General features: G+C 36.8%; 1 protein-coding gene across 1 annotated transcript in view; it reads right to left on the bottom strand.

Annotated features, from left to right (window-relative positions):
* The window catches only part of KIF5C (kinesin family member 5C), a 350,079-nt gene extending 327,538 nt beyond the window's left edge, over positions 1 to 22,541 (bottom strand). Inside the window, exon 1 of the mRNA XM_053698287.1 lies at positions 22,149 to 22,541. Coding sequence (XP_053554262.1) covers positions 22,149 to 22,274 — 126 coding nt within the window. The 5' untranslated portion in view covers positions 22,275 to 22,541. The remainder of the gene's footprint in view (positions 1 to 22,148) is intronic.
* Between the last annotated feature and the right edge of the window lie 2,930 nt (positions 22,542 to 25,471).

The raw sequence follows: 25,471 nt of genomic DNA, 5'->3' as shown, positions 1-25,471 counted from the left end.
GGGAGGGATAAAATAAAGACAGCCAATTCCTGCTGAAAATAATCCACACCCAAAATAAAGTTTAACGAAAAACATAAGCAGAAGATTCAAACTGAAACCGCTGCCTGAAGTACTTTTCTACCAAAAACTGCTTCAGAAGAAGAAAATACATCAAAATGGTAGAATTTAGTAAAAGTATGCAAAGAGGACCAAGTTGCTGCTTTGCAGATCTGGTCAACCGAAGCTTCATTCCTAAACGCCCAGGAAGTAGAAACTGACCTAGTAGAATGAGCTGTAATTCTCTGAGGCGGAGTTTTACCCGACTCAACATAGGCAAGATGAATTAAAGATTTCAACCAAGATGCCAAAGAAATGGCAGAAGCTTTCTGGCCTTTTCTAGAACCGGAAAAGATAACAAATAGACTAGAAGACTTACGAAAAGATTTCGTAGCTTCAACATAATATTTCAAAGCTCTAACAACATCCAAAGAATGCAACGATTTCTCCTTAGAATTCTTAGGATTAGGACATAATGAAGGAACCACAATTTCTCTACTAATGTTGTTGGAATTCACAACTTTAGGTAAAAATTCAAAAGAAGTTCGCAACACCGCCTTATCCTGATGAAAAATCAGAAAAGGAGACTCACAAGAAAGAGCAGATAATTCAGAAACTCTTCTGGCAGAAGAGATGGCCAAAAGGAACAAAACTTTCCAAGAAAGTAATTTAATGTCCAATGAATGCATAGGTTCAAACGGAGGAGCTTGAAGAGCTCCCAGAACCAAATTCAAACTCCAAGGAGGAGAAATTGACTTAATGACAGGTTTTATACGAACCAAAGCTTGTACAAAACAATGAATATCAGGAAGAATAGCAATCTTTCTGTGAAAAAGAACAGAAAGAGCAGAGATTTGTCCTTTCAAAGAACTTGCGGACAAACCCTTATCTAAACCATCCTGAAGGAACTGTAAAATTCTCGGTATTCTAAAAGAATGCCAGGAAAAATGATGAGAAAGACACCAAGAAATATAAGTCTTCCAGACTCTATAATATATCTCTCGAGATACAGATTTACGAGCCTGTAACATAGTATTAATCACAGAGTCAGAGAAACCTCTTTGACCAAGAATCAAGCGTTCAATCTCCATACCTTTAAATTTAAGGATTTCAGATCCTGATGGAAAAAAGGACCTAGTGACAGAAGGTCTGGTCTTAACGGAAGAGTCCACGGTTGGCAAGAGGCCATCCGGACAAGATCCGCATACCAAAACCTGTGAGGCCATGCCGGAGCTACCAGCAGAACAAACGAGCATTCCTTCAGAATCTTGGAGATTACTCCTGGAAGAAGAACTAGAGGCGGAAAGATATAGGCAGGATGATACTTCCAAGGAAGTGATAATGCATCTACTGCCTCCGCCTGAGGATCCCGGGATCTGGATAGATACCTGGGAAGTTTCTTGTTTAGATGGGACGCCATCAGATCTATTTCTGGAAGTTCACACATTTGAACAATCTGAAGAAATACCTCTGGGTGAAGAGACCATTCGCCCGGATGCAACGTTTGGCGACTGAGATAATCCGCTTCCCAATTGTCTACACCTGGGATATGAACCGCAGAGATTAGACAGGAGCTGGATTCCGCCCAAACCAAAATTCGAGATACTTCTTTCATAGCCAGAGGACTGTGAGTCCCTCCTTGATGATTGATGTATGCCACAGTTGTGACATTGTCTGTCTGAAAACAAATGAACGATTCTCTCTTCAGAAGAGGCCAAAACTGAAGAGCTCTGAAAATTGCACGGAGTTCCAAAATATTGATCGGTAATCTCACCTCCTGAGATTCCCAAACTCCTTGTGCCGTCAGAGATCCCCACACAGCTCCCCAACCTGTGAGACTTGCATCTGTTGAAATTACAGTCCAGGTCGGAAGCACAAAAGAAGCCCCCTGAATTAAACGATGGTGATCTGTCCACCATGTTAGAGAGTGTCGAACAATCGGTTTTAAAGATATTAATTGAGATATCTTCGTGTAATCCTTGCACCATTGCTTCAGCATACAGAGCTGAAGAGGTCGCATGTGAAAACGAGCAAAGGGGATCGCGTCCGATGCAGCAGTCATAAGACCTAGAATTTCCATGCATAAGGCTACCGAAGGGAATGATTGTGACTGAAGGTTTCGACAAGCTGTAATCAACTTTAGACGTCTCTTGTCTGTTAAAGACAGAGTCATGGACACTGAATCCATCTGGAAACCCAGAAAGGTTACCCTTGTCTGAGGAATCAAAGAACTTTTTGGTAAATTGATCCTCCAACCATGATCTTGAAGAAACAACACAAGTCGATTCGTATGAGATTCTGCTAAATGTAAAGACTGAGCAAGTACCAAGATATCGTCCAAATAAGGAAATACCACAATACCCTGTTCTCTGATTACAGACAGCAGGGCACCGAGAACCTTTGTAAAAATTCTTGGAGCTGTAGCTAGGCCAAACGGCAGAGCCACAAACTGGTAATGCTTGTCCAGAAACGAGAATCTCAGGAACTGATAATGATCTGGATGAATCGGAATATGCAGATATGCATCCTGTAAATCTATTGTGGACATATAATTCCCTTGCTGAACAAAAGGTAAGATAGTCCTTACAGTTACCATCTTGAACGTTGGTATCCTTACATAACGATTCAATATTTTTAGATCCAGAACTGGTCTGAAAGAATTCTCCTTCTTTGGTACAATGAAGAGATTTGAATAAAACCCCATCCCCTGTTCCGGAACTGGAACTGGCATAATTACTCCAGTCAACTCTAGATCTGAAACACATTTCAGAAATGCTTGAGCTTTTACTGGATTTACTGGGACACGGGAAAGAAAAAATCTCTTTGCAGGAGGTCTCAACTTGAAACCAATTCTGTACCCTTCTGAAACAATGCTCTGAATCCAAAGATTGTGAACAGAATTGATCCAAATTTCCTTGAAAAAACGTAACCTGCCCCCTACCAGCTGAGCTGGAATGAGGGCCGCACCTTCATGTGGACTTAGAAGCAGGCTTTGCCTTTCTAGCTGGCTTGGATTTATTCCAGACTGGAGATGGTCTCCAAACTGAAACTGCTCCTGAGGATGAAGGATCAGGCTTTTGTTCTTTGTTGAAACGAAAGGAACGAAAACGATTATTAGCCCTGTTTTCACCTTTAGATTTTTTATCCTGTGGTAAAAAAGTTCCTTTCCCACCAGTAACAGTAGAAATAATGGAATCCAACTGAGAACCAAATAATTTGTTACCCTGGAAAGAAATGGAAAGTAAAGTTGATTTAGAAGCCATATCAGCATTCCAAGTTTTAAGCCATAAAGCTCTTCTAGCTAAAATAGCTAGAGACATAAACCTGACATCAACTCTGATAATATCAAAAATGGCATCACAGATAAAATTATTAGCATGCTGAAGAAGAATAATAATATCATGAGAATCACGATGTGTTACTTGTTGCGCTAAAGTTTCCAACCAAAAAGTTGAAGCTGCAGCAACATCAGCCAAAGATATAGCAGGTCTAAGAAGATTACCTGAACACAGATAAGCTTTTCTTAGAAAGGACTCAATTTTCCTATCTAGAGGATCCTTAAACGAAGTACCATCTGACGTAGGAATAGTAGTACGTTTAGCAAGGGTAGAAATAGCCCCATCAACTTTAGGGATCTTGTCCCAAAATTCTAATCTGTCAGACGGCACAGGATATAATTGCTTAAAACGTTTAGAAGGAGTAAATGAATTACCCAAATTATCCCATTCTTTGGAAATTACTGCAGAAATAGCATTAGGAACAGGAAAAACTTCTGGAATAACCACAGGAGCTTTAAATACCTTATCTAAACGTTTAGAATTAGTATCAAGAGGACCAGAATCCTCTATTTCTAAAGCAATTAGGACTTCTTTAAGTAAAGAACGAATAAATTCCATTTTAAATAAATATGAAGATTTATCAACATCAACCTCTGAGACAGAATCCTCTGAACCAGAGGAATCATCAGAATCAGAATGATGATGTTCATTTAAAAATTCATCTGTAGGGAGAGAAGTTTTAAAAGATTTTTTACGTTTACTAGAAGGAGAAATAACAGACATAGCCTTCTTTATGGATTCAGAAACAAAATCTCTTATATTATCAGGAACATTCTGCACCTTAGATGTTGAAGGAACTGCAACAGGCAATGGTACTTTACTAAAGGAAATATTATCTGCTTTAACAAGTTTGTCATGACAATCAATACAAACAACAGCTGGAGGAATAGCTACCAAAAGTTTACAGCAGATACACTTAGCTTTGGTAGATTCAGCACTTGACAGCGATTTTCCTGTAGTATCTTCTGACTCAGATGCAACGTGAGACATCTTGCAATATGTAAGAGAAAAAACAACATATATATAAAGCAAAATTGATCAAATTCCTTAAATGACAGTTTCAGGAATGGGAAAAAATGCCAAAGAACAATCTTCTAGCAACCAGAAGCAATAAAAAATGAGACTTAAATAATGTGGAGACAAAAGTGACGCCCATATTTTTTTGCGCCAAATAAGACGCCCACATTATTTGGCGCCTAAATGCTTTTTGGCGCCAAAAATGACGCCACATCCGGAACGCCGACATTTTTGGCGCAAAATAACGTCAAAAAATGACGCAACTTCCGGCGACACGTATGACGCCGGAAACGGAAATAGAATTTTTGCGCCAAAAAAGTCCGCGCCAAGAATGACGCAATAAAATGAAGCATTTTCAGCCCCCGCGAGCCTAACAGCCCACAGGGAAAAAGTCAAATTTTAAGGTAAGAAAAATGTTAAATTAAAATGCATTATCCCAAATATGAAACTGACTGTCTGAAAAATAAGGAAAGTTGAACATTCTGAGTCAAGGCAAATAAATGTTTGAATACATATATTTAGAACTTTATAAACAAAGTGCCCAACCATAGCTAGGAGTGTCACAGAAAATAAGACTTACTTACCCCAGGACACTCATCTACATATAGCAGATAGCCAAACCAGTACTGAAACGAGAATCAGCAGAGGTAATGGTATATATAAGAGTATATCGTCGATCTGAAAAGGGAGGTAAGAGATGAATCTCTACGACCGATAACAGAGAACCTATGAAATAGACCCCTTAGAAGGAGATCACTGCATTCAAATAGGCAATACTCTCCTCACATCCCTCTGACATTCACTGCACGCTGAGAGGAAAACCGGGCTCCAACTTGCTGCGGAGCGCATATCAACGTAGAATCTAGCACAAACTTACTTCACCACCTCCATCGGAGGCAAAGTTTGTAAAACTGAATTGTGGGTGTGGTGAGGGGTGTATTTATAGGCATTTTGAGGTTTGGGAAACTTTGCCCCTCCTGGTAGGAATGTATATCCCATACGTCACTAGCTCATGGACTCTTGCTAATTACATGAAAGAAAATATAAATAACACTATTATTTTATTTTAGGTCTGCAGCTGGTACAGCCATGCATTTAAGTATGCATTGGAGATATGTAGTGCATTGTGTTCCTGTTGAGATGCAATGCAATGCCAGGATACTGAAGGCTATTTTAAATGGATTTTAAGCTAATCAGTTAGCAGTATAAATTACTTTGATATAATATAATGTTAAAAACATAATGAGTTTGGTATCGGGGTAATAACAAAAATGATATGATACTTCCCCATATATAATTAATATTGTGATTTAATAAATGCAATAAATTATAGTATGTTTAATATAATCATTGTATGGGAAGATATTTGAACTGACAGTGTGGGATAAATGTTAGAAATTAATAAAGGATTTTTGCTGTTGGACAAATGGAAAGAGGACTTTGTCTAGAAAGATAGACATATTAGAGAAAATAGAATCGGTACAGGCCACAATAGGGCGTCCTGGTGGATGTAATAAGCTTTTATGGACTTTGGGTAATGTATAAAAAATTGGTGTTATAGGGTATTTATTGTACAAAAAAATCATAAACCTGTTTAGCGATAATGTTATGAGTCAAAGCTCTATCCAATATGCCCTTAAGCCCTCTTTGTATTTCTTTAAGAGGATCATGATCCAATATTTCATAAACCCCTCCATCTGAAATATTGGATCATGATCCTCTTAAAGAAATACAAAGAGAGCTTAAGGGCATATTGGATAGAGCTTTGACTCATAACATTATCTCTAAACAGGTTTATGATTTTTTGTACAATAAATACCCTATAACACCAATTTTTTATACATTACCCAAAGTCCATAAAAGCTTATTACATCCACCAGGACGCCCTATTGTGGCCTGTACCGATTCGATTTTCTCTAATATCTCTATCTTTCTGGACAAAGTCCTCTTTCCATTTGTCAAACAGCAAAAATCCTTTATTAAGGATACAAATTATTTTCTTACAAAACTTATGGGGATTGAAATAGAGGATACTTGGTTAATTTTTTCACTGGATATGGTAAATCTATATACCTCTATTCCCCATGAAGCAGGTCTATTGACTGTGAAAAGTTTTTTGAGCGACAGTGGCTTATATAATCTATCTCAGATTGATTTTTTTGATGACATGCTGAGACTTGTGCTATATTGCAATTATTTTCTCTTTCAAGACACTTACTACATGCAAAAGTGGGGAACAGCCATGGGCTCCAATGTAGCCCCCTCATATGCCAATTTGTTTATGAGTGGCTTTGAGAACAAATTTGTCTACACTAATCAGCCATTCATCAGCTATTGTAAGCTGTGGCTAAGGTATATAGATGATATTTTTGGCATATGGGGGGGACTCATTGGAGTCCCTGATAGTTTGTTGAGGATATCAATGCCTCTATGACAGGCCTAAGATTTACCCTTACTTAGTCTTTCCAAAAGATACATTTTTTGGTTACAACTGTATATCGACATGGAAATACATTAAGTACAGATCTATATGTAAAACCCACAGATAGAAATACTCTGCTGCGATATGAAAGTTTCCATCCTGACACTGTTTTTAAATCCATACCCAGGAGTCAACTTTTGCGTACTAAAAGAATAGTCAGAGATCAGAAAGTATTGCCAGAAAACTAGCGTCTATGGGCAATATATTTATCCAAAGAGGATATCGAAAAGAAAATATCGCTAAAAATATTCAGGATTGGATAGAATACATGATAAAAAACAAACAGAGAAAGGAACAGATAGATTAGTGCTCTGAATGGAATACAGTGACAAGAATAATGACATCTTTAGAATAGTAAGAAAATATTGGCACCTTTTGTCAAAATATAATCCAGAGATAGAATCATTTAAATTTCCCCCTATGCCATCATATAGAAGGGTAAAAAATCTTATGGATCACATAGTAAAAGCTGATATAGGTACAACTAAAATGTCTGATGTAAATTATTTAACTACCCCTAATAAAGGCTGTTACCCCTGCTTACACTGTGCACAATGCAATTCAGTTATAAAAGGGAAATATTTAGCACAAAATGACAAAAGAAAGCAATATACAAACAATGGGTTATATATATATGCCAAACTAATTATGCAATCTACCTACTTAAATGCCCATGTGGCCTTTGTTACATTGGCGAGACCACCCAAGCCGCCAGGGATAGGTTTAGTCAACATAAAGCATCCATTAAATCAAAAGATATGTCACTTCCAGTATCTGCACATTTTACAAATATGGGTCATACAGTAAGCCAACTTCGCTTTCAAGTGATTGACCATATCCCCCATCATAGAAGAGGGGGTAATAGGGAACTAAAATTAAAACAGAAAGAAGTATGGTGGATTAAACGTTTGAACACACTACATCCATATGGTCTGAATAGAGATTATGATTTGTATTTGTTTTTATAATGGTTTTAAATGATGGAATATATTCTGGTACCACTAGAGGTCACTGTGTTGTTGAAATTTATAAACCTGGATAGATATGGGTTAAACCAATTAATATTGAGAATTGAAGCCCGATTGGTCCAGATAACCTTTTTAAAGTCTGTCTGTTTGTTTTTAACTTATGCATGATTAAGGACTATGTAGGTCCGAAACGTCGCTTTTTACTGGTTGCTAAACCTCAAATAAAGATTTTTCACCTCTAAAAGAAGATTGTGTACTGTGGTGCTGTTACCTGGTTTTCTACATGGACTGTATATGCTGGAGTTTGGCTGATACTCCTTGGTAACGTGCACACAGGTGAGAAAGAAATCTTACTAAAACCTATGGTGCTGGATTCAACTCACATATATATATATATATATATATATATATATATATATATATATATATATATATATATATATATATATATATATTGTCTTAGAATTTGTCTTAATTGTAGGTAACTAAGAATTTTATTCAGCTTAGATAAATTGGCATAGAGTTTGGTTGTTGGCACTAATAATATATACAATTTCTGATCTTTTAAATTGGAATTATATAGGATAAACTGTTGCTAAATAGCTGATTGTATTGCTGAATGTTTAGTGGCATATATCTTAGTCTCATTGTGATATTTTAAATGCAACTCTGATTTGGGAGGCTATTGTGAATAAGGCAACTTTTATGAACTTTGCATAGCATATTTTAATAGTTTTAAACGTGTATATTATTGACTCATATCCTGGTTCCTACAAATATATTTCAATGTGTTTATAGATATTAACTAATAAAAAGAATTCAGTAATTTATATTAATTTTATTGTCTTAGTATATGCATATTGATTGTGGGTTTAGTTATAAAGGATAATTATTAAATATATTTGCCTAGATTTAGAGTTCTGCGGTAGCCGTCAAAAGCAGCGTTAAGGGGTCCTAACGCTGCTTTTGGCCGCTTGCTGGTATTTAGAGTCGTGTAGGTAAAGTTCTAACGCTCACTTTCAAGCCGCGACTTTTCCATACCCCAGATCCCCTTACGCCAATTGCATATTCTATCTTTTCAATGGGATCTACCTACCGCCGGTATTTAGAGTCTTGGCTAAAGTGAGCAGTAGACCCTCTACCGACAAGACTCCAGCCGCAGAAAAAAGTCAGTAGTTAAGAGCTTTCTGGGCTAACGCCGGTTTATAAAGCTCTTAACTACTGTGCTCTAAAGTACACTAACACCCATAAACTACCTATGTACCCCTAAACCAAGGTCCCCCCACATAGCCGCCACTATAATAAAAAAATTTAACCCCTAATCTGCCGACCGCACACCGCCGCCACCTACATTATCCCTATGAACCCTTAATCTGCTGTCCCTAACATCGCCGACACCTACATAATATTTATTAACCCCTAATCTCCCCCCCCAACATCACCGCTACCTAACTACACTTATTAACCCCTAATCTGCCGACCGGACCTCACCACTACTCTAATAAATGTATTAACCCCTAAAGCTAAGTCTAACCCTAACACCCCCCTAAATTAAATATAATTATAATCTAACGAAATAAATTAAATCTTATTAACTTAAGTATTCCTATTTAAAACTAAATACTTACCTGTAAAATAAACCCTAATATAGCTACAATATAACGAATAATTATATTGTAGCTATTTTAGGATTTATATTTATTTTACAGGCAACTTTGTATTTATTTTAACTAGGTACAATAGCTATTAAATAGTAATTTACTATTTAATAGCTACCTAGTTAAAATAATTACAAAATTACCTGTAAAATAAATCCTAACCTAAGTTACAATTAAACCTAACACTACACTATAATTAAATAAATTACCTACAATTAGCTACAATTAAATAAACTAAACTAAATTACAAAAAAAACAAACACTAAATTACAAAAAATAAAAAATTACAAGAATTTTAAGCTAATTACACCTACTCTAAACCCCCTAATAAAATAACAAAGCCCCCCAAAATAAAAAAAATTCCCTACCCTAATCTAAAATTACAAAAGTTAACAGCTCTATTACCAGCCCTTAAAAAGGGCTTTTTTTGCGGGGCATGCCCCCTACACCGCTACCAGCTATATTAATTACATAACCCCTAATTTAATCCCCCTACCCCGCCGCCAGCTATATTAATAACATTAACCCCTAATTTAATCCCCCTATACCGCCGCCAGCTATATTAAATTAATTAACCCCTAATCTAATCCCCCTACACCGCCGTCAGCTATATTAACTATATTAACCCCAATTATATTAGGGTTCATATAGTTAATATAGTTATTATATTATATATATATTAAGTATAATAACCCTAACTAACATCCCTAACTAAATTCTTATTAAAATAAATCTAATTAATATTAATATTATTAAATCAAAATATTCCTATTTAAATCTAAATACTTACCTATAAAAAAACCTTAAGATAGCTACAATGTAATTAATAATTACATTGTAGCTATTTTTGGGTTTATATTTATTTTACAGGTAACTAAGTATTTATTTTAACTAGGTACAATAGCTATTAAATAGTTAAGAACTATTTAATAGGTACCTAGTTAAAATAATTACCAATTTACCTGTAAAATAAATCCTAACCTCAGTTACAAATACACCTACAGTATCAATAAATTAAATAAACTACAAATATCTAAACTAAAATACAATTAAATAAACTAAACTACAAAAATAAAAAAAATTACAAGATTTTTAAGCTAATTACACCTATTCTAAGCCCCCTAATAAAATAATAAAGCCCCCCAAAATAAAAAAAATGTCCCTACCCTATTCTAAAATACAAAAGTTAACAGCTCTATTACCTTACCAGCCCTTAAAAGGGCCTTTTGCGGGGCATGCCCCAAAGAAATCAGCTCTTTTGCCTGTAAAAAAAAAAAAAACACATTACCACCACCCAACATTAATACCCACCACCCACATACCCCTACTCTAACCCAAACCCCCCTTAAATAAACCTAACACTACCCCCTGAAGATCTCCCTACCTTGAGTTGTCTTCACCCAACCGGGCCGAAGTCTTCATCCGATGGGGCAGAAGAGGACATTCAGACCGGCAGAAGTCTTCATCCAAGTGACATCTTTTATCTTCATCCATCCGACGAGGAGCAGCTCCATCTTCAAGACCTCCGGCGCGGAACATCCTCCTTCCCCGACGAATGAAAGGTTCCTTTAAGTGACGTCATCCAAGATGGCGTCCCTCGAATTCCGATTGGCTGATTCTATCAGCCAATCGGAATTAAGGTAGGAAAAATCTGATTGGCCGATTCAATCAGCCAATCAGATTGAGCTTGCATTCTATTGGCTGATCGGAACAGCCAATAGAATGCGAGCTCAATCTGATTGGCTGATTGGATCAGCCAATCGGATTGAACTTGAATCTGATTCAATCAGCCAATCAGATTTTTCCTACCTTAATTCCGATTGGCTGATAGAATCCTATCAGCCAATCGGAATTCGAGGGACGCCATCTTGGATGACATCACTTAAAGGAACCTTCATTCGTCGGGTAGTCGTCGGGGAAGGAGGCTGTTCCGTGCCGGAGGTCTTGAAGATGGAGCCGCTCCTCGTCGGATGGATGAAGATAGAAGATGCCGCTTGGATGAAGATGTCTGCCGGTCCGGATGTCCTCTTCTGCCCGGATAGGATGAAGACGACTCAAGGTAGGGAGATCTTCAGGGAGGTAGTGTTAGGTTTATTTAAGGGGGGGTTTGGGTTAGAGTAGGGGTATGTGGGTGGTGGGTTTTAATGTTGGGGGGTGGTATTGTGGGGTTTTTTTTACAGGCAAAAGAGCTGATTACTTTGGGGCATGCCCCGCAAAAAGCCCTTTTAAGGGCTGGTAATAGAGCTGTTAACCTTTGTAATTTAGATTAGGGTAGGGAAATTTTTTTTATTTTGGGGGGCTTTGTTATTTTATTAGGGGGCTTAGAGTAGGTGTAATTAGCTTAAAATTCTTGTAATTTTTTTATTTTTTGTAATTTAGTGTTTGTTTGTTTTTGTAATTTAGTTTAGTTTATTTAATTGTAGCTAATTTATTTAATTATAGTGTAGTGTTAGGTTTAATTGTAACTTAGGTTAGGATTTATTTTACAGGTAATTTTGTAATTATTTTAACTAGGTAGCTATTAAATAGTAAATAACTATTTAATAGCTATTGTACCTAGTTAAAATAAATACAAAGTTGCCTGTAAAATAAATATAAATCCTAAAATAGCTACAATATAATTATTTGTTATATTGTAGCTATATTAGGGTTTATTTTACAGGTAAGTATTTAGTTTTAAATAGGAATACTTTAGTTAATAAGATTTAATTTATTTCGTTAGAATATAATTATATTTAACTTAGGGGGGTGTTAGGGTTAGACTTATCTTTAGGGGTTAATACATTTACTTTAATACATTTATTAAAGTAGCGGCGAGGTCCGGTCGGCAGATTAGGGGTTAATAAGTGTAGGTAAGGTAGCGGCGATGTTGGGGGGGGGAGATTAGGGGTTAATAAATATAATATAGGGGTCGGTGATGTTAGGGACAGCAGGATTAGTGGTACATAGGTATAATGTTGGTTGCGGCAGTGTACGGAGCGGCAGATTAGGGGTTAATTGTGTAATGCAGGTGTCAGCGATAGCGGGGGTGGCAGATTAGGGGTTAATAAGTGTAAGGTTAGGGGTGTTTAGACTCGGGGTTCATGTTAGGGTGTTAGGTGCAGACTTAGAAACTGTTTCCCCATAGGAAACAATGGGGCTGCGTTAGGAGCTGAACGCTGCTTTTTTTGCAGGTGTTAGGTTTTTTCAAGCCCAAACTGCCCCATTGTTTCCTATGGGGGAATCGTGCACGAGCACGTTTTTCCAGCTAGCCACTACCGTAAGCAACGGTGGTATTGAGGGTTGAAGTGGCGGTAAATATGCCTTTACGCTCCCTTTTTGGAGCCTAACGCAGCTCTTCAGAGAACTCTTAATACCAGCGTTGTTTAGAAGCAGCGCTAGAAAAAGAAAAAAAAAAACGCGTAGCCAACGCACCCCTTCGGCTGCAAAACTCTAAATCTAGGTGATTGTGTTATAACCCGGCATATACTGACATATTATTTGGAGGCATTGCATGAGATATTGTTAATATTTATCATATTGATATGATATATTTGTAGTAAATAGAAATTATAATAAAAAATAAGAAAAAAAATTCATATTTCGAAATTAATATTTTGAAAATATAATTTGTTTTTTAAATTGAAATATTGATTTTCATATTTCAAGATTAATATTAATATCTTGAAATATTATTAAAAACTAATTTTTAAAAAATAAAAATATTAATTTTTCATATTTCAAAATTCATAACAAATATAAATTTTTCATATTTCAAAATTAATAAAAATATTAATTTTTCATATTTCAAAATTAATATTTTTTGAAAATAATTATTTTTCTCTCTCTCTTATTGGTAAAAATTGTATTAGCGTTTTAATTTAACTAAATACTAAACCAATATAATAATGTCTGTAGCCAGAAGTGAATCTGTACATTGCATTGAAAATTGTTCCCCGACAATACCCCTTACTCGAGGTAAGGTCCTTAAGAGGGACATTATAGGCCACATTAAAGAGAGGTTTAATATTGTGGGTGAATTAAATGATTACATGAATATGCTAGAAATTAAGGCTAAAAATATTGCCATTGATGATGACAGGTGGAATGAAAAAAGTGAATTATTCCAAGAATTATTAATAATTAATCGATGCAAGGTTCTCAAAAAGCGAGACGAACTAATACTAAAATCTTGGCCCCTTGTGATATGCATTATTGACGAAATGTCGCTATATGTCATAGAGAAAGAATTGCAAATACAGAGGCTAGAAAATAGTATTCGTTCCTCACGCAGATACGAAGAGAATTTAAAAATAGCCGAAGATAAAATTGATGAGTTTGCCCAAGACATAGCGACCTTAAATAAGCAAAACTTATATTTACTAGCAAAGATACAATTTAAATAAACAGCTTGCGCAAAGCCAGAGAGAATTAAGTGATTTAAAAAGGTCATATCGCCATAAGGAAAACCCCTCTATTAACAGTGAGAATGCAGATAATTCTAACTCCCTTAGAGAATGCATCAGGGACGAAATGCAGAAATTTATGGAAGAATGTAGACAAAGGACCCCTGTTAGATCAGAAATAGATTTCCCAAATAGACAGTCACCTCATGATGTAAATTTAGGGAGCTAACTACCTAAATAGCCCACGTAGTACTAATGTACGTAGGGGGTCTTTCAATAGGGAAAGTAGGGAACACTCCAACCCCAAAAATAAGGCTCCTATGAAATCCCAAAATAAGTCTAATAAGGTATAGGACTCCCATAAAATAATTACTTTCCTAAAGGATGCAGTACCTAGATTCTCCCACAAGGGAACAAACTCTGTAATTGATCACTTAGAGGCCTTTGAAAATGCATTAGCTATAATGAATGTTACAAGTGAGCAGTCAAAAATTTAAATTCTGCCCTGGGTATTTGAAGGTAAATATCACAAATTCTTTGCTTCACTAAAGGATATGAATATTCATTCCTGGAATGAAAAAAAAAGTTCAGAAAAGAATTCGGGTAACATTGCACTAAAACTGCAGCGAAAATAGCTGTATATGGTTTAAAATGTAGTGCAAATCAAAGTCCCATATAATTCATTTCCGTACTGAAGAATGCGTACAGTATGGCTGAAGATAATCCCATATTTGATAATTTGCTCAGAATTTGTGAATTTATTTTTTGAAGCACTGCCCGCACCCATCAAAATTAATTTAGCTAGAGATTTTGATGAGAACTGCTCATTGGAATGGCTGATCAAAGAGAGTACAAAGTTATACTCTATTCAGCAGTCTGGTGAACAGGGGGTTTAAAAAGGAATCAAAACCCAAAATTGTGGCAGAAACTAGGGTGTCACCTAGCCCCCTCAATTTGGAGTCTAAACAAAAAACCTACGCGGAAGTGGCCAGACAAAACAGGCCATCCCCACAAAGGTTTAACTCTACCCCTCCCCCAACATGGGCTGAGGCGCAGAGAGACTATACCCAAAGTGGGGGACATACTCAGGTAAATAATTACTCCCAAAGAGAATACCCAAAAAATAATTGGTATCCCCGCAAGGGTAGATACAATAAATGGCGAAGATATTCTCAGGGTAACTAGACACCCCAAGTAAATAGTGCTCTCCAAAATACTAACGCTGAACAAGCTGAACCCCAGGGGCAACCACGCCAGGATAGGAATAGCAGCCCTGATTCTGAGGGGACCCAATGGTCCAGGAATCACTACTATGGGGCATCAAGATATAGGCCCAGGAGTAGAGGTAACTTGTACGATCAAGTAGATCAGCTTTATACCCAATTAAATCGGTTGAGCGAACAATTCGCTAATATGAGTCAACCTTTTACGGCTCAGCAACCGAACAAAACTTTAAGGGTACAGCCAGTGGACCACAGGCACAGTCATAAATACCGCAGTATCATCTGAAAGGGAGGGGAGAGATATACCAAATGAAATGATAAATGTCAATAATGGTACTAATCATGTTCTCTCCCCACAGACCGGAAACGGACGGATCGCTTCCTTTGCAGCGTTCTCTAAACCTTATTTCCAGAGATGCAGTACACAAGAACCCAGTCGACCCTATTATAGAGGGGACCGGTAAGAATGAAGTTTCTTCTGCATCAAGTAACGCGGCGGATTCAGGTAACACGTAGCAAAGCCCACAAGTGTGCAATCATGCCAATTTTATGTGTGAAATGGTAGAAACTGCAGGGAGATATTATGTATTAGCTGAGCTGCAAGATTCAGTCTCCAACCCTATCATGGGATTAATTGATACTGGTTCTCAGGCAATTATTTTATCTTACAAGTATTACACACAGCTAAATGAGCCAACACCCTACAAACCTAAAATAAAAGCATTTGATGGTTCTCTAATAGGAGTTGGGGTGACTCTCTAAAAGTCTACGGTACGGCCTGGTTAAAATTTAAAATTGGGGAACAGGGTCATAAGACACCCTGTCATTATAGTGGATCTGCCAACTGATCGTTTAATTATCGGTAGTGATCTCCTGAAGAGATTAAGCACCATAATTGATTGCATAAATAATGTAATTTAGTCACAAGTTAAAAGGCCTATAAATTATGAGAAATCTGGTATATCTCGCCCCCGAAATAACTGTCACGTGGTGGAAGAGAAGCCAGATGCTGTGGAGATTCATTTCAGGAATAACTCTGTACCTGAAATCACTATTTTACAAATAGATGATCAGACTCCTTTAAGTGGCTCTGATGGTAATACTTTTAAAATTTCACCTGGAAAGATAGCGAATATTTCCTTAGACGGCGATGTATTAACCATATATCTCCACAAAAGGGATCATAAAATCCCTAAGGGGGGGGGGGGGCACGCTCAATACCTTGCAGGAATTGAGAGTTAAAGAGGATCTATTTATCCCTATACAAGTGCATAACCTTGGTAAAACCAAGTATGAGCAAATATCCTTAGCTAATGGCTGTTCCAGCGATGATGAACGCCGACAGCTATGAGAACTCCTGATGGAGTACAAAGATATGTTTGCTAGGGATTCCTATGACTGTGGAACTACAGACTTGCACATTGCAAGAATACAAACAGATCCCAATACGCCACCTGTCTTTGTTAAACAATACAGACTTAATTTAGCCTCATATGATTCTCTTGCAGAAATCATAAGGAACCTGGAAGAAAGAGGTATTATCAGACAGGTGCATAGTTCTTATAACAATCCTATTCTAGGTGTTCTCAAGCCCAATGGACAATGGCGTTTGTGTGCTGACTTAAGACAGCTAAACAAGCGAGTGTACATGTCTGGATGGCCTGTACCATATATTGACCAATGCCTAGCACAAATGCAGGGATCCAAAATATTCACTGCCATTGATTGTGCACAGGGATATTGGACCATAAAGGTACATGAGGAGGACCAGTATAAGCTGGCATTCTCATTCCAAAAGGTCCAGTATGCATTTCAGAGACTTCCTTTTGGATACATAAATTCTGGACATGAATTTGCTGTATTCATGCATAAGGCTATGCTTGATGCACTGGAAAGGGGGACCTTATCTTATGTTGATGATGTTTTAATCAAAAAGCACAGACTTTGAAAAACACATTGCAGAGCTTAAACACGTCCTCAGCCAAATTAAAAGGGCAGGTGTCAATTTATCCCTACAAAAAGCCCAATGGTGCCGCACTCGTGTAAACATCTTGGGACATGAAGTTACTTCTGAAGGGCTAAATCCTCAGAAGGAAAAGGTGGAAGCTATAGTAAATTCTAAAAACCTAACTAACTTAAAGGAAATGAGATCATTCCTGGGTATGACGAATTATTCTCACAAATTCATTGATAATCATGCAGAATTAGCTAAACCACTACTACTTCTAAAGAAGGATGTGAAATGGCACTGGAGTGAGTCTCAAGAGACAGCCATCAAGGAGCTGAAGAGAAAACTCACTCAAGCACCTTGCTTAGCGTACCCTGAAGGTGGTAAACCTTTCTTCTTACCAGATCTACAGCCCACACAATGCAACCAACTGTAACTCCGTCATACACAATATTGCCAAACCATCAATGGTTTGTGTTTTTGATTAAAGTGGATGACAACAGTTCCGGTAAGCTCAATATTAGACAACACAATTGGCAAATTATATTTTATCATTTTAACCACTTGGTGATAATGATTACAATAGGAAATGATAAAGGTCAACTTGATATACAAGCATACAAATGTAAACAACTTTACGAATATACTTCCGTTATAAAATGTACTTCATTCTCTTGGTATCCTTTGTTAAGAAAGCCACAATGCACTACTGGGAACTTGTTGAACACATCAGGTGAGCCAACGATAAGAGGCATATATGTGCAACCAATTGGCACCTAGATCCCAGTAATGCATTAATGCTTGAGTGTACCTAGGTATATTTTTCAAAAAAGGATACCAAGAGAATGGAACAAATTAAATAGAAAGTTTGTTTAAATTACATGCTCTACCTGAATCTCACAATGGCTCTTACTTTCTGTGAGAAATCACCCAAATTCTGAACGGTGTCAATCTCACAAATTCACTTTCTGCCAGACCAAAGCCAGTATGTTTTGAATGTAAACTACTGGTTCTTATCCTCAGTTTGTCTTCAACCTATTCACTTAATCCATACTCTCTGCACATCTGAATCCTGACTATAACTGAGGTAACGCTCTTTTACCTTTACAGGCAGCAACCTTATGGCTTAAAGGAACAGTCTAGTAAAAATTAAACCTTCATGATTCAGATAGAGCAGCAATTTTAAGCAACTTTGTAATTTACTCCTAACATCAATTTTTCTTTGTTCCCTTTGTATCTTTATTTGAATGCAAGGTTAGGAGCCGGCCCATTTTTGGTTCAGAACCTGGGTAGTGCTTGCTGACTGGGTGGCTACATTTAGACACCAATCATAAAGTGCTACCTTGGTGCTGAACCCAAAATGCGCCGGCCCGGCTCCTAACCTTACATTCAAATAAAGATACAAAGAGAACAAAGACAAAATGATAATAGGAGTAAATTACAAAGTTGCTTAAAATTGTATGTTCTATCTGAATCATGAAAGTTTAATTTTGACTAGACTATCCCTTTAACTTTCTGGGGGGGGTTAAAAAACCATAACCTTTTTCTTTGGTTTACTCAAAGTACTGTTTACCCTGACTGGTAGAGGGCTCTAATAGCCCCTATGTACCACCCGGTTTGTGCTAGACAAGACAAGTGACAACACATTTGAAAGGTTATGATTCTGATCACCATTAAAAACAATAATCACCTGCCCCAATAGAAACCAGTGGAGGAGGATGGGAGCTATTATAGGCTCTTAACTCTCCCTCTTATTTAAATAAATGAGTGGGGAGGGAGTTGAAAGCCCATCTCTCAATCTCCAGACCACCACAGGGACAAGAGATCCCTCATTTGAAAGAGGTGGGTGATCACAATAAATACTTAAAGTGATGTTCAGCCAGTGGGGGAATCTAATAGCCTGTTTGTGCTAGATGGACAAGTGACTCTTCATTTAAAAAGGGCAGACTCATCTGACCCACTAGAAAATAGGTCATTTCTAGTTGTGGAGTAGGGAGCTACTACAGAGCAATTATCTTCCCTCATGAGAAATAGGGAATTACCCTCATTTAAAAAAGGGGTCACAAACCCTCTCATTTTCAGTTGAGTGCCATGGTAATGTGCAGTGTTTGGAAAAGGAGAGGCCCATTTTTTAAAAGGTAGGGGACATGCCCAAGTGGCAAAATCACTGTGGTAGCACTGATCACCAGACAGAATCATTTGCATATAGGACAACATCACGGAGTTGGGTGTCCCATATGTAGCCCCTCAAACAATAGACACACTTGAATCCACTTATTTGAAAACAGCAATCCTGTTATTTCAAATTAGTGGCTATGTGTCCCTACAGCTGCTAGCTAATAGTCATAACAATGAGCTCTTAACATTGGTTCTATTTTGGTGGTTGTTGCAAGTATTAAGAGAATTTTATTACCCCCCTCACCATAGAAATATATCATAACATCACATATTTGAAAAAGTGATGTCCCACAATTATAATAATATTGTCATAATAATTATCCCCTGAGAGAAACCTCTAACCTCATTTTGTTGTGCTGTTAATGTTAGATCCATATTTTCTGAATTAATACAAAATATACAGGAGTCAAAATGTATAATTTCAAAATGTAATATTTGCATAGATAGGTATTTTACACCTATAAATTTTCTGCATAAATTGCAAGATGGTACAAAGTGACAAAAATAAATGTCATATACTGATTTTTTTATTGGACAATATAGGTATAAAATCCAACATTTTGGATTTCCTATAATATGGTATTTCTGCAAACTAAAGTTAAAGGGATAATCTAGTCAAAATTCAACTTTCATGATTCAAATAGAACATTGAATTATAAGCAACTTTCTAAATTACTCCTATTATTCATTTTCCTTTGTTCTTTTATCTTTATTTGAAAATGCAAGAATGTAGGCTTAGGAGCCGGCACGTTTTTGGTTCAGTACCTGGGAAGTGCATGCTGATTGGTGGCTACATTTAGACACCAATCATCAAGCGCTACCCAGGTGCTGAACCAAAAATGGGCCGGCTCCTATGCTTACATTCTTGCTTTTTCAAATAAAGATACCAAGAGAACAAAGGAAATTTGATAATAGGAGTAAATGAGAAAGTTGTTTAAAATTGCATGCTCTATCTGAATCATGAAAGTTTAATTTTGACTAGATTATCCGACCCTTTATTTTTCTAAAAATGCTTGCTCTATTGAATGAACTAAAAAAAAAAAAACATAGTAAAAACAGCTCTAGCACAGGGTGTGCAATGGCTAATCACTGAATTGGGTAAAAACCTGCCTTTATCAAACAATAACCGTGTAGAATGATGCAGGCAGGGTTATGATTCTGAATCATGCATGAAGCCTTCCCATGCTAAGAGCTGTTGGAAACCACAATTGAGTGCAGGCAATTAATAATAAAAACATACTAAACATGTTTTTCCCCTTAACTTACATATTATGGGGAATTATTTAGATGTACTGGCTGTAAACCTGTAATCATTATCCTGAGTTCAGATATATTGTCTCTTATTTATTCTAATATACAGTATAGGGCTATCACACAGAAGCTAAATGACCTGCAAGAGCAAATTGTCTGTTAGATAAATGCAGGCCCACCCAGCATTTTTACCCACCCGCGATGCCTGTCAGTCCATGCTGTAGGAGCTCTCTTGTCTCCGTGGCAACGGAGGAGATACGTCAATCAGCTGGTCCTCCGCAGGACTACCTGCACGCTTGCGCCAGCATTTGATGACGTCACCTTTACTGATGGGAAGGCTGCTGCACCCGCAAAAGGCAGCCAGAGCCCAGAACATAATCGCCAGCTGCTGACTAAGTAAACAGACGCTGGTGTGCTGACTGCATCTGATCTGCATTCAATGCAAAGTAAAATGCCAAAAATGGTCACTGCATTCCTTTTGCAGGTGGACTTTGGTGCTGAATGTATCTATTTAGAATATTAAATTACATACAAGTAATGGACAAAACAGGACTTTTTTGAAGCCAGATAAATGCTAGAAATAATTATGTTGGATAGTGAATGTGTTGTATAGATGCTGCATGAAAACCTTTATTTTAACCATAAATTGACTGGGTATTTCGTTGCTGATAACCTCTAATTACGTAATTTGATCACGATTAACAACCCTTTACCATAATAGCCTTTAAAATTACCATATACATTAAACATTGATTAGCCTCATTTAAAAGAATCCCATTGGAAAGGAAAGTTAAATGTTTATGGTAAATAGAGCTATGCAATATGCTTTTTAATCACTGTGTGTTGGACATATCAGTAAGTTTAGCTAACAAAAAATACAATCACCTATGGTTTACTGAACTAGTCTGAAGGATAATTGCTATTAAATCAAGTAATCAGTTTGCAGAATAAGTAGAACTATATCAATATCTATGCAATGGGATCAGTTAACACATAAAATATCCTTTGACAAAACACTATATTTCCCCTGTTCAGCATCCCCACTAATTAACCCTTTTGCTGCACTGAATGAAATGCAGCACTTCCCTGGCAGCTAATTCCACCAGTCACAGTAGATGCCTCTGTTTTATTGTTTAGAATCTGCCTCCATTGTCATACTGAGCAGTAGAACTCCCCAGGGCTTCTCTCCATCATGCCTTTTTAGCTCTGTCTAAGCCATATTTATTGTTTTCTCTGTAGCTCATCACACCAGCAACTGCCCCTTTATAATGGCATTGTTTGGGGCTTTTAATTTTTATGGAACAGCTGTCACATGTGGACTTTTTATTAGTCCCAAAAGGCCCAAATGGAAACCTCCAAATAGAAATTGTTTAAAACCTGTATCAGCAGCAATCTAAAGATGGGTGTGACAAAAATGCAGCACAGGAGGAAAAGCTAGTAGATGATGCACTGGATATCCCACCCTTTAAATGATGCACAGGCTAAGTCACCATTTAGATCTGCAAATGATGTACAGGTTTTTTTTTTATCTTGCAAAGCATTTCACAGCATAAATAATAAGTATAACAGTCTCCAGATTTGCCAAAAATGCAGATATTGTTATATCTCATGGCATTAAAAAAAATCAATAAACCACAATTATATAAATAAAAATAATTACTTACCCCAATCACTATTGTATCATCACCCTTAAATATAGGTATGTATTTGTCTCCCCTCTGTATCTCTGCCTGATTCAATGGCCTGAAGCGACACATTACTTTAATGCTGCATTCCGCCGGGTCTGCCATATCAGCTTTGGGGGTTTATACAACACCAACGTATGAAAACAAATCTAGTGTAAAAATATTAATCCAGTGCAGTAACAACAAATCTCCACCCTCAGCAGGTCATCCTCAAGCAGGCATCTGGTCACAGCTAAGCCACCCAAGCCAGCTATTCTTTAATATAAAGAGGCACACTTGTGTCCTTGCAGAACTAGTCACCCTGCTTATTCCTTTAGAAGAGGTGAAATCAACAAAAGACCCCCTCCTCCCCAGCTATTTAATTCCTGCACAACATTGCCATCCTGCATCAGCATCAAGCACCTTCTACCACCAGGTCTGTGCTGTAGACCTTTGTGACTTCAATGCATCACACCAGCCCCTCCCTATGCACATCCTCCAATGTTCAAAGTGCAAGGCTTGATGGGAATTGTAGTTAATACTTGGAGAAATATCTGGAAGAACTATTTAACCTATTCATTGCTGAGTCATTTTCACATGCCTTTTGCTAGAGCTGTGTTTAGTTGTATGTCACTGTAGCCACCAAAATTATACCTAATTTTTTTTCTTCAGCAGACCAAGCATTTTTAGAAAATATCTTTAGCTTGCAGAAATACTATAATATGGGAAAAGACTGCCATATGAAATGCAAAAAAAAAATATATATATATATATGGCATAGTAAATAGCACACTGTAGTTATCATTTCCTAAATATTAGGAAATATTATTTTTGTTACTATTTACAATCTTGCTATTTATGCAAAAATGAGTAGATATGAAATATCCAGCCATACAAATATATTCATTTTAAAACTGCACACAAATTCTGATTTCCTAGAGGGGTGGCTTAACCCATTGTGAAAATGTATGCATGCTCCTACCCCTGTCGATACTCTCTCATCATAGCAAAAAAAAAGTATTAAAAACATTCCTAAAATGCCCAAAGTTAGGATTTTATACCTATATTGAGCAATAACAAATAAAAATTAAATAACATCAGAAGATAAAATGTATTATTTTTATCACTATTCGCTTTTTGCAGAAAAATGTATGTCTAAATTAGCAAACTATAAAAATATTACATATATTTTAAAATGACACATAATTCTAATCAATGAAGAAAATGAGTAGGTTTAAAATATTATTATTGTAAGATATTTCACATTTTAAAATTATACAAAATTCTGATTTCTCAAAGGGGTGGCTTAATATATTTTGACAATATATACATGTTCCTACACCTGTCTAAACCTGTCTAGTTCTACCAAAAGTCATTCTATATAGAATTGTTTATTACTTCAGAGAAACTTGGATCTTTGAGCCATAGAATCAACAACTTACGATGACAAACACTTCTTAAAGGGACAGTAAGCACCAGAATTTTAGTTGTTTTAAAAGATAGATAATCCCTTAATTACCCATTCTCCAGTTTTGCACAACCAACACAATTATAATAATACACGTTTTACCTCTATGATTACCTTGTATCTAAGCCTTTGCAGCCAGACCCCTTATTTCAGATCTTTTGACAGACTTGCATTTTAGCCAATCAGGGCTCACTCCTCTGTAAATTCACGTGCATGAGGTCAATGTTATCTATATGAAACACATGAACTAACGCCCTCTAGTGATCAAAATGCATTCAGATTAGAGGCGGCCTTCAAGGTCTAAGAAATTAGTATATGAACCTCCTAGGTTTAGCTTTCAACTAAGAATGCCTAGAGAACAAAGCAAAATTTGTGATAAAAATAAATTGGAAAGTTGCTTAAAATTACATGCCCTATTTGAATCATTAAAGTTTTTTTGGACTTGTCTGTCCCTTTAACTATAAGCATATGAAACCCCTTATTTGAATTGTGGAACCTCATTCTTTCAAATGGGGGCCTTATGGTATATGATTATAGTGAGGAAGTTATAAAGGCCACTTGAAAGTGCAGAAACCCCCATAGAACCAATGAAAAAAAGGTGTTTGTCATTGATATGGCAATTAGCTAGTAGCTGGATAAATACAAGACCCCTCATTTTAAAGATAAGGGTTTTTGCTTTGAAATAAAAGGTCTAAAGTTTGTATATTTGTTGTGGGGAGTAACACCCTGATGTTGTTCCATATACCTATTTTTGTCATAGTGATCAGAAGATAGCCACATAGGCTTGTGACCTCTTTTAAAAGAGGTTACTTACTCCGTTATAGTGCTTATTTTGGGGTGCTAGGGTCTCCTTTAAACCCCAAAGCACTTTGAAAGGCATCAAGTAAACAGATGATTATAATTTGTACAGCAATTATCTGTTACCTTGGGGGAGGGGTGTTGGCTGTAAAAGTACCCCAGGTGTATAATTGGTGCAGGTCAAGGCCAGTAAAAATGACAAATAAACTAGAAGTCTTTCTGAAATCTTTAGTGGCAGCAACATAATGATAAAAACAATATAGCCACATAGGCATGTGACCTCTTTTAAAAGAGGTTACTTACTCCGTTATAGTGCTTATTTTGGGGTGCTAGAGTCCCCTTTAAACCCCAAAGCACTTTGAAAGGCACCAAGTAAACAGATGATTATAATTTGTACAGCAATTATCTGTTACCTGGGGGGGGGGGGGGGATGTTGGCTGTAAAAGTACCCCAGGTGTATAATTAGGGCAGGTCATCACAATTACCATGATGACCACCTGAACTTTAGAGGGAGTTGTGACCCATAATTTAAAAGAGCGGAATTCCCTCTTTTGCATGAAGGGTCTCCTACCCCTCTAATTAAATCAGAGGGAGAGGTTGGAAGTCTGTAGAAGGCCCACTCTTCCACCTCTAGAAATCACCTAGATTCTAGTGAGACAGGTGATCACCATTTTTAATAGTGATAAGCATCATCCTATGGGAACAACTAATGCCTCACTTGGAATAGGGGATAGATGTTTGCAATTAAACTGTTGGTAGTGCTTCTATTGTATATACTCCACTATCCCCAGGTAGTGAACAAGTGCACATATGCATACAGAGCAAAAAAAAACTCCCCTCAATTGTGCAGCCAATGAAATCCAGCTGCATAATCTCACATTAGCATAATAAATATTGTAATTAATGTCTTATAGCTTGTGATGAAACAAAGTGTTATAAATTATTATTAATTTATCCAATAATGATCATATTGTGATACACCTAATGTGTAAATAATTCATAATCCGTGATGAAGTATATCTGTAACCCCTGTGAAGCAATAAGTGCCAATGGCACA

Source organism: Bombina bombina, chromosome 1 (genome assembly GCF_027579735.1).
Source record: "Bombina bombina isolate aBomBom1 chromosome 1, aBomBom1.pri, whole genome shotgun sequence".
Lineage (NCBI taxonomy): Eukaryota > Metazoa > Chordata > Amphibia > Anura > Bombinatoridae > Bombina > Bombina bombina.
Note: the sequence above shows the minus strand (reverse complement) of the source record. Positions and strands in the feature narration are given on the sequence as shown.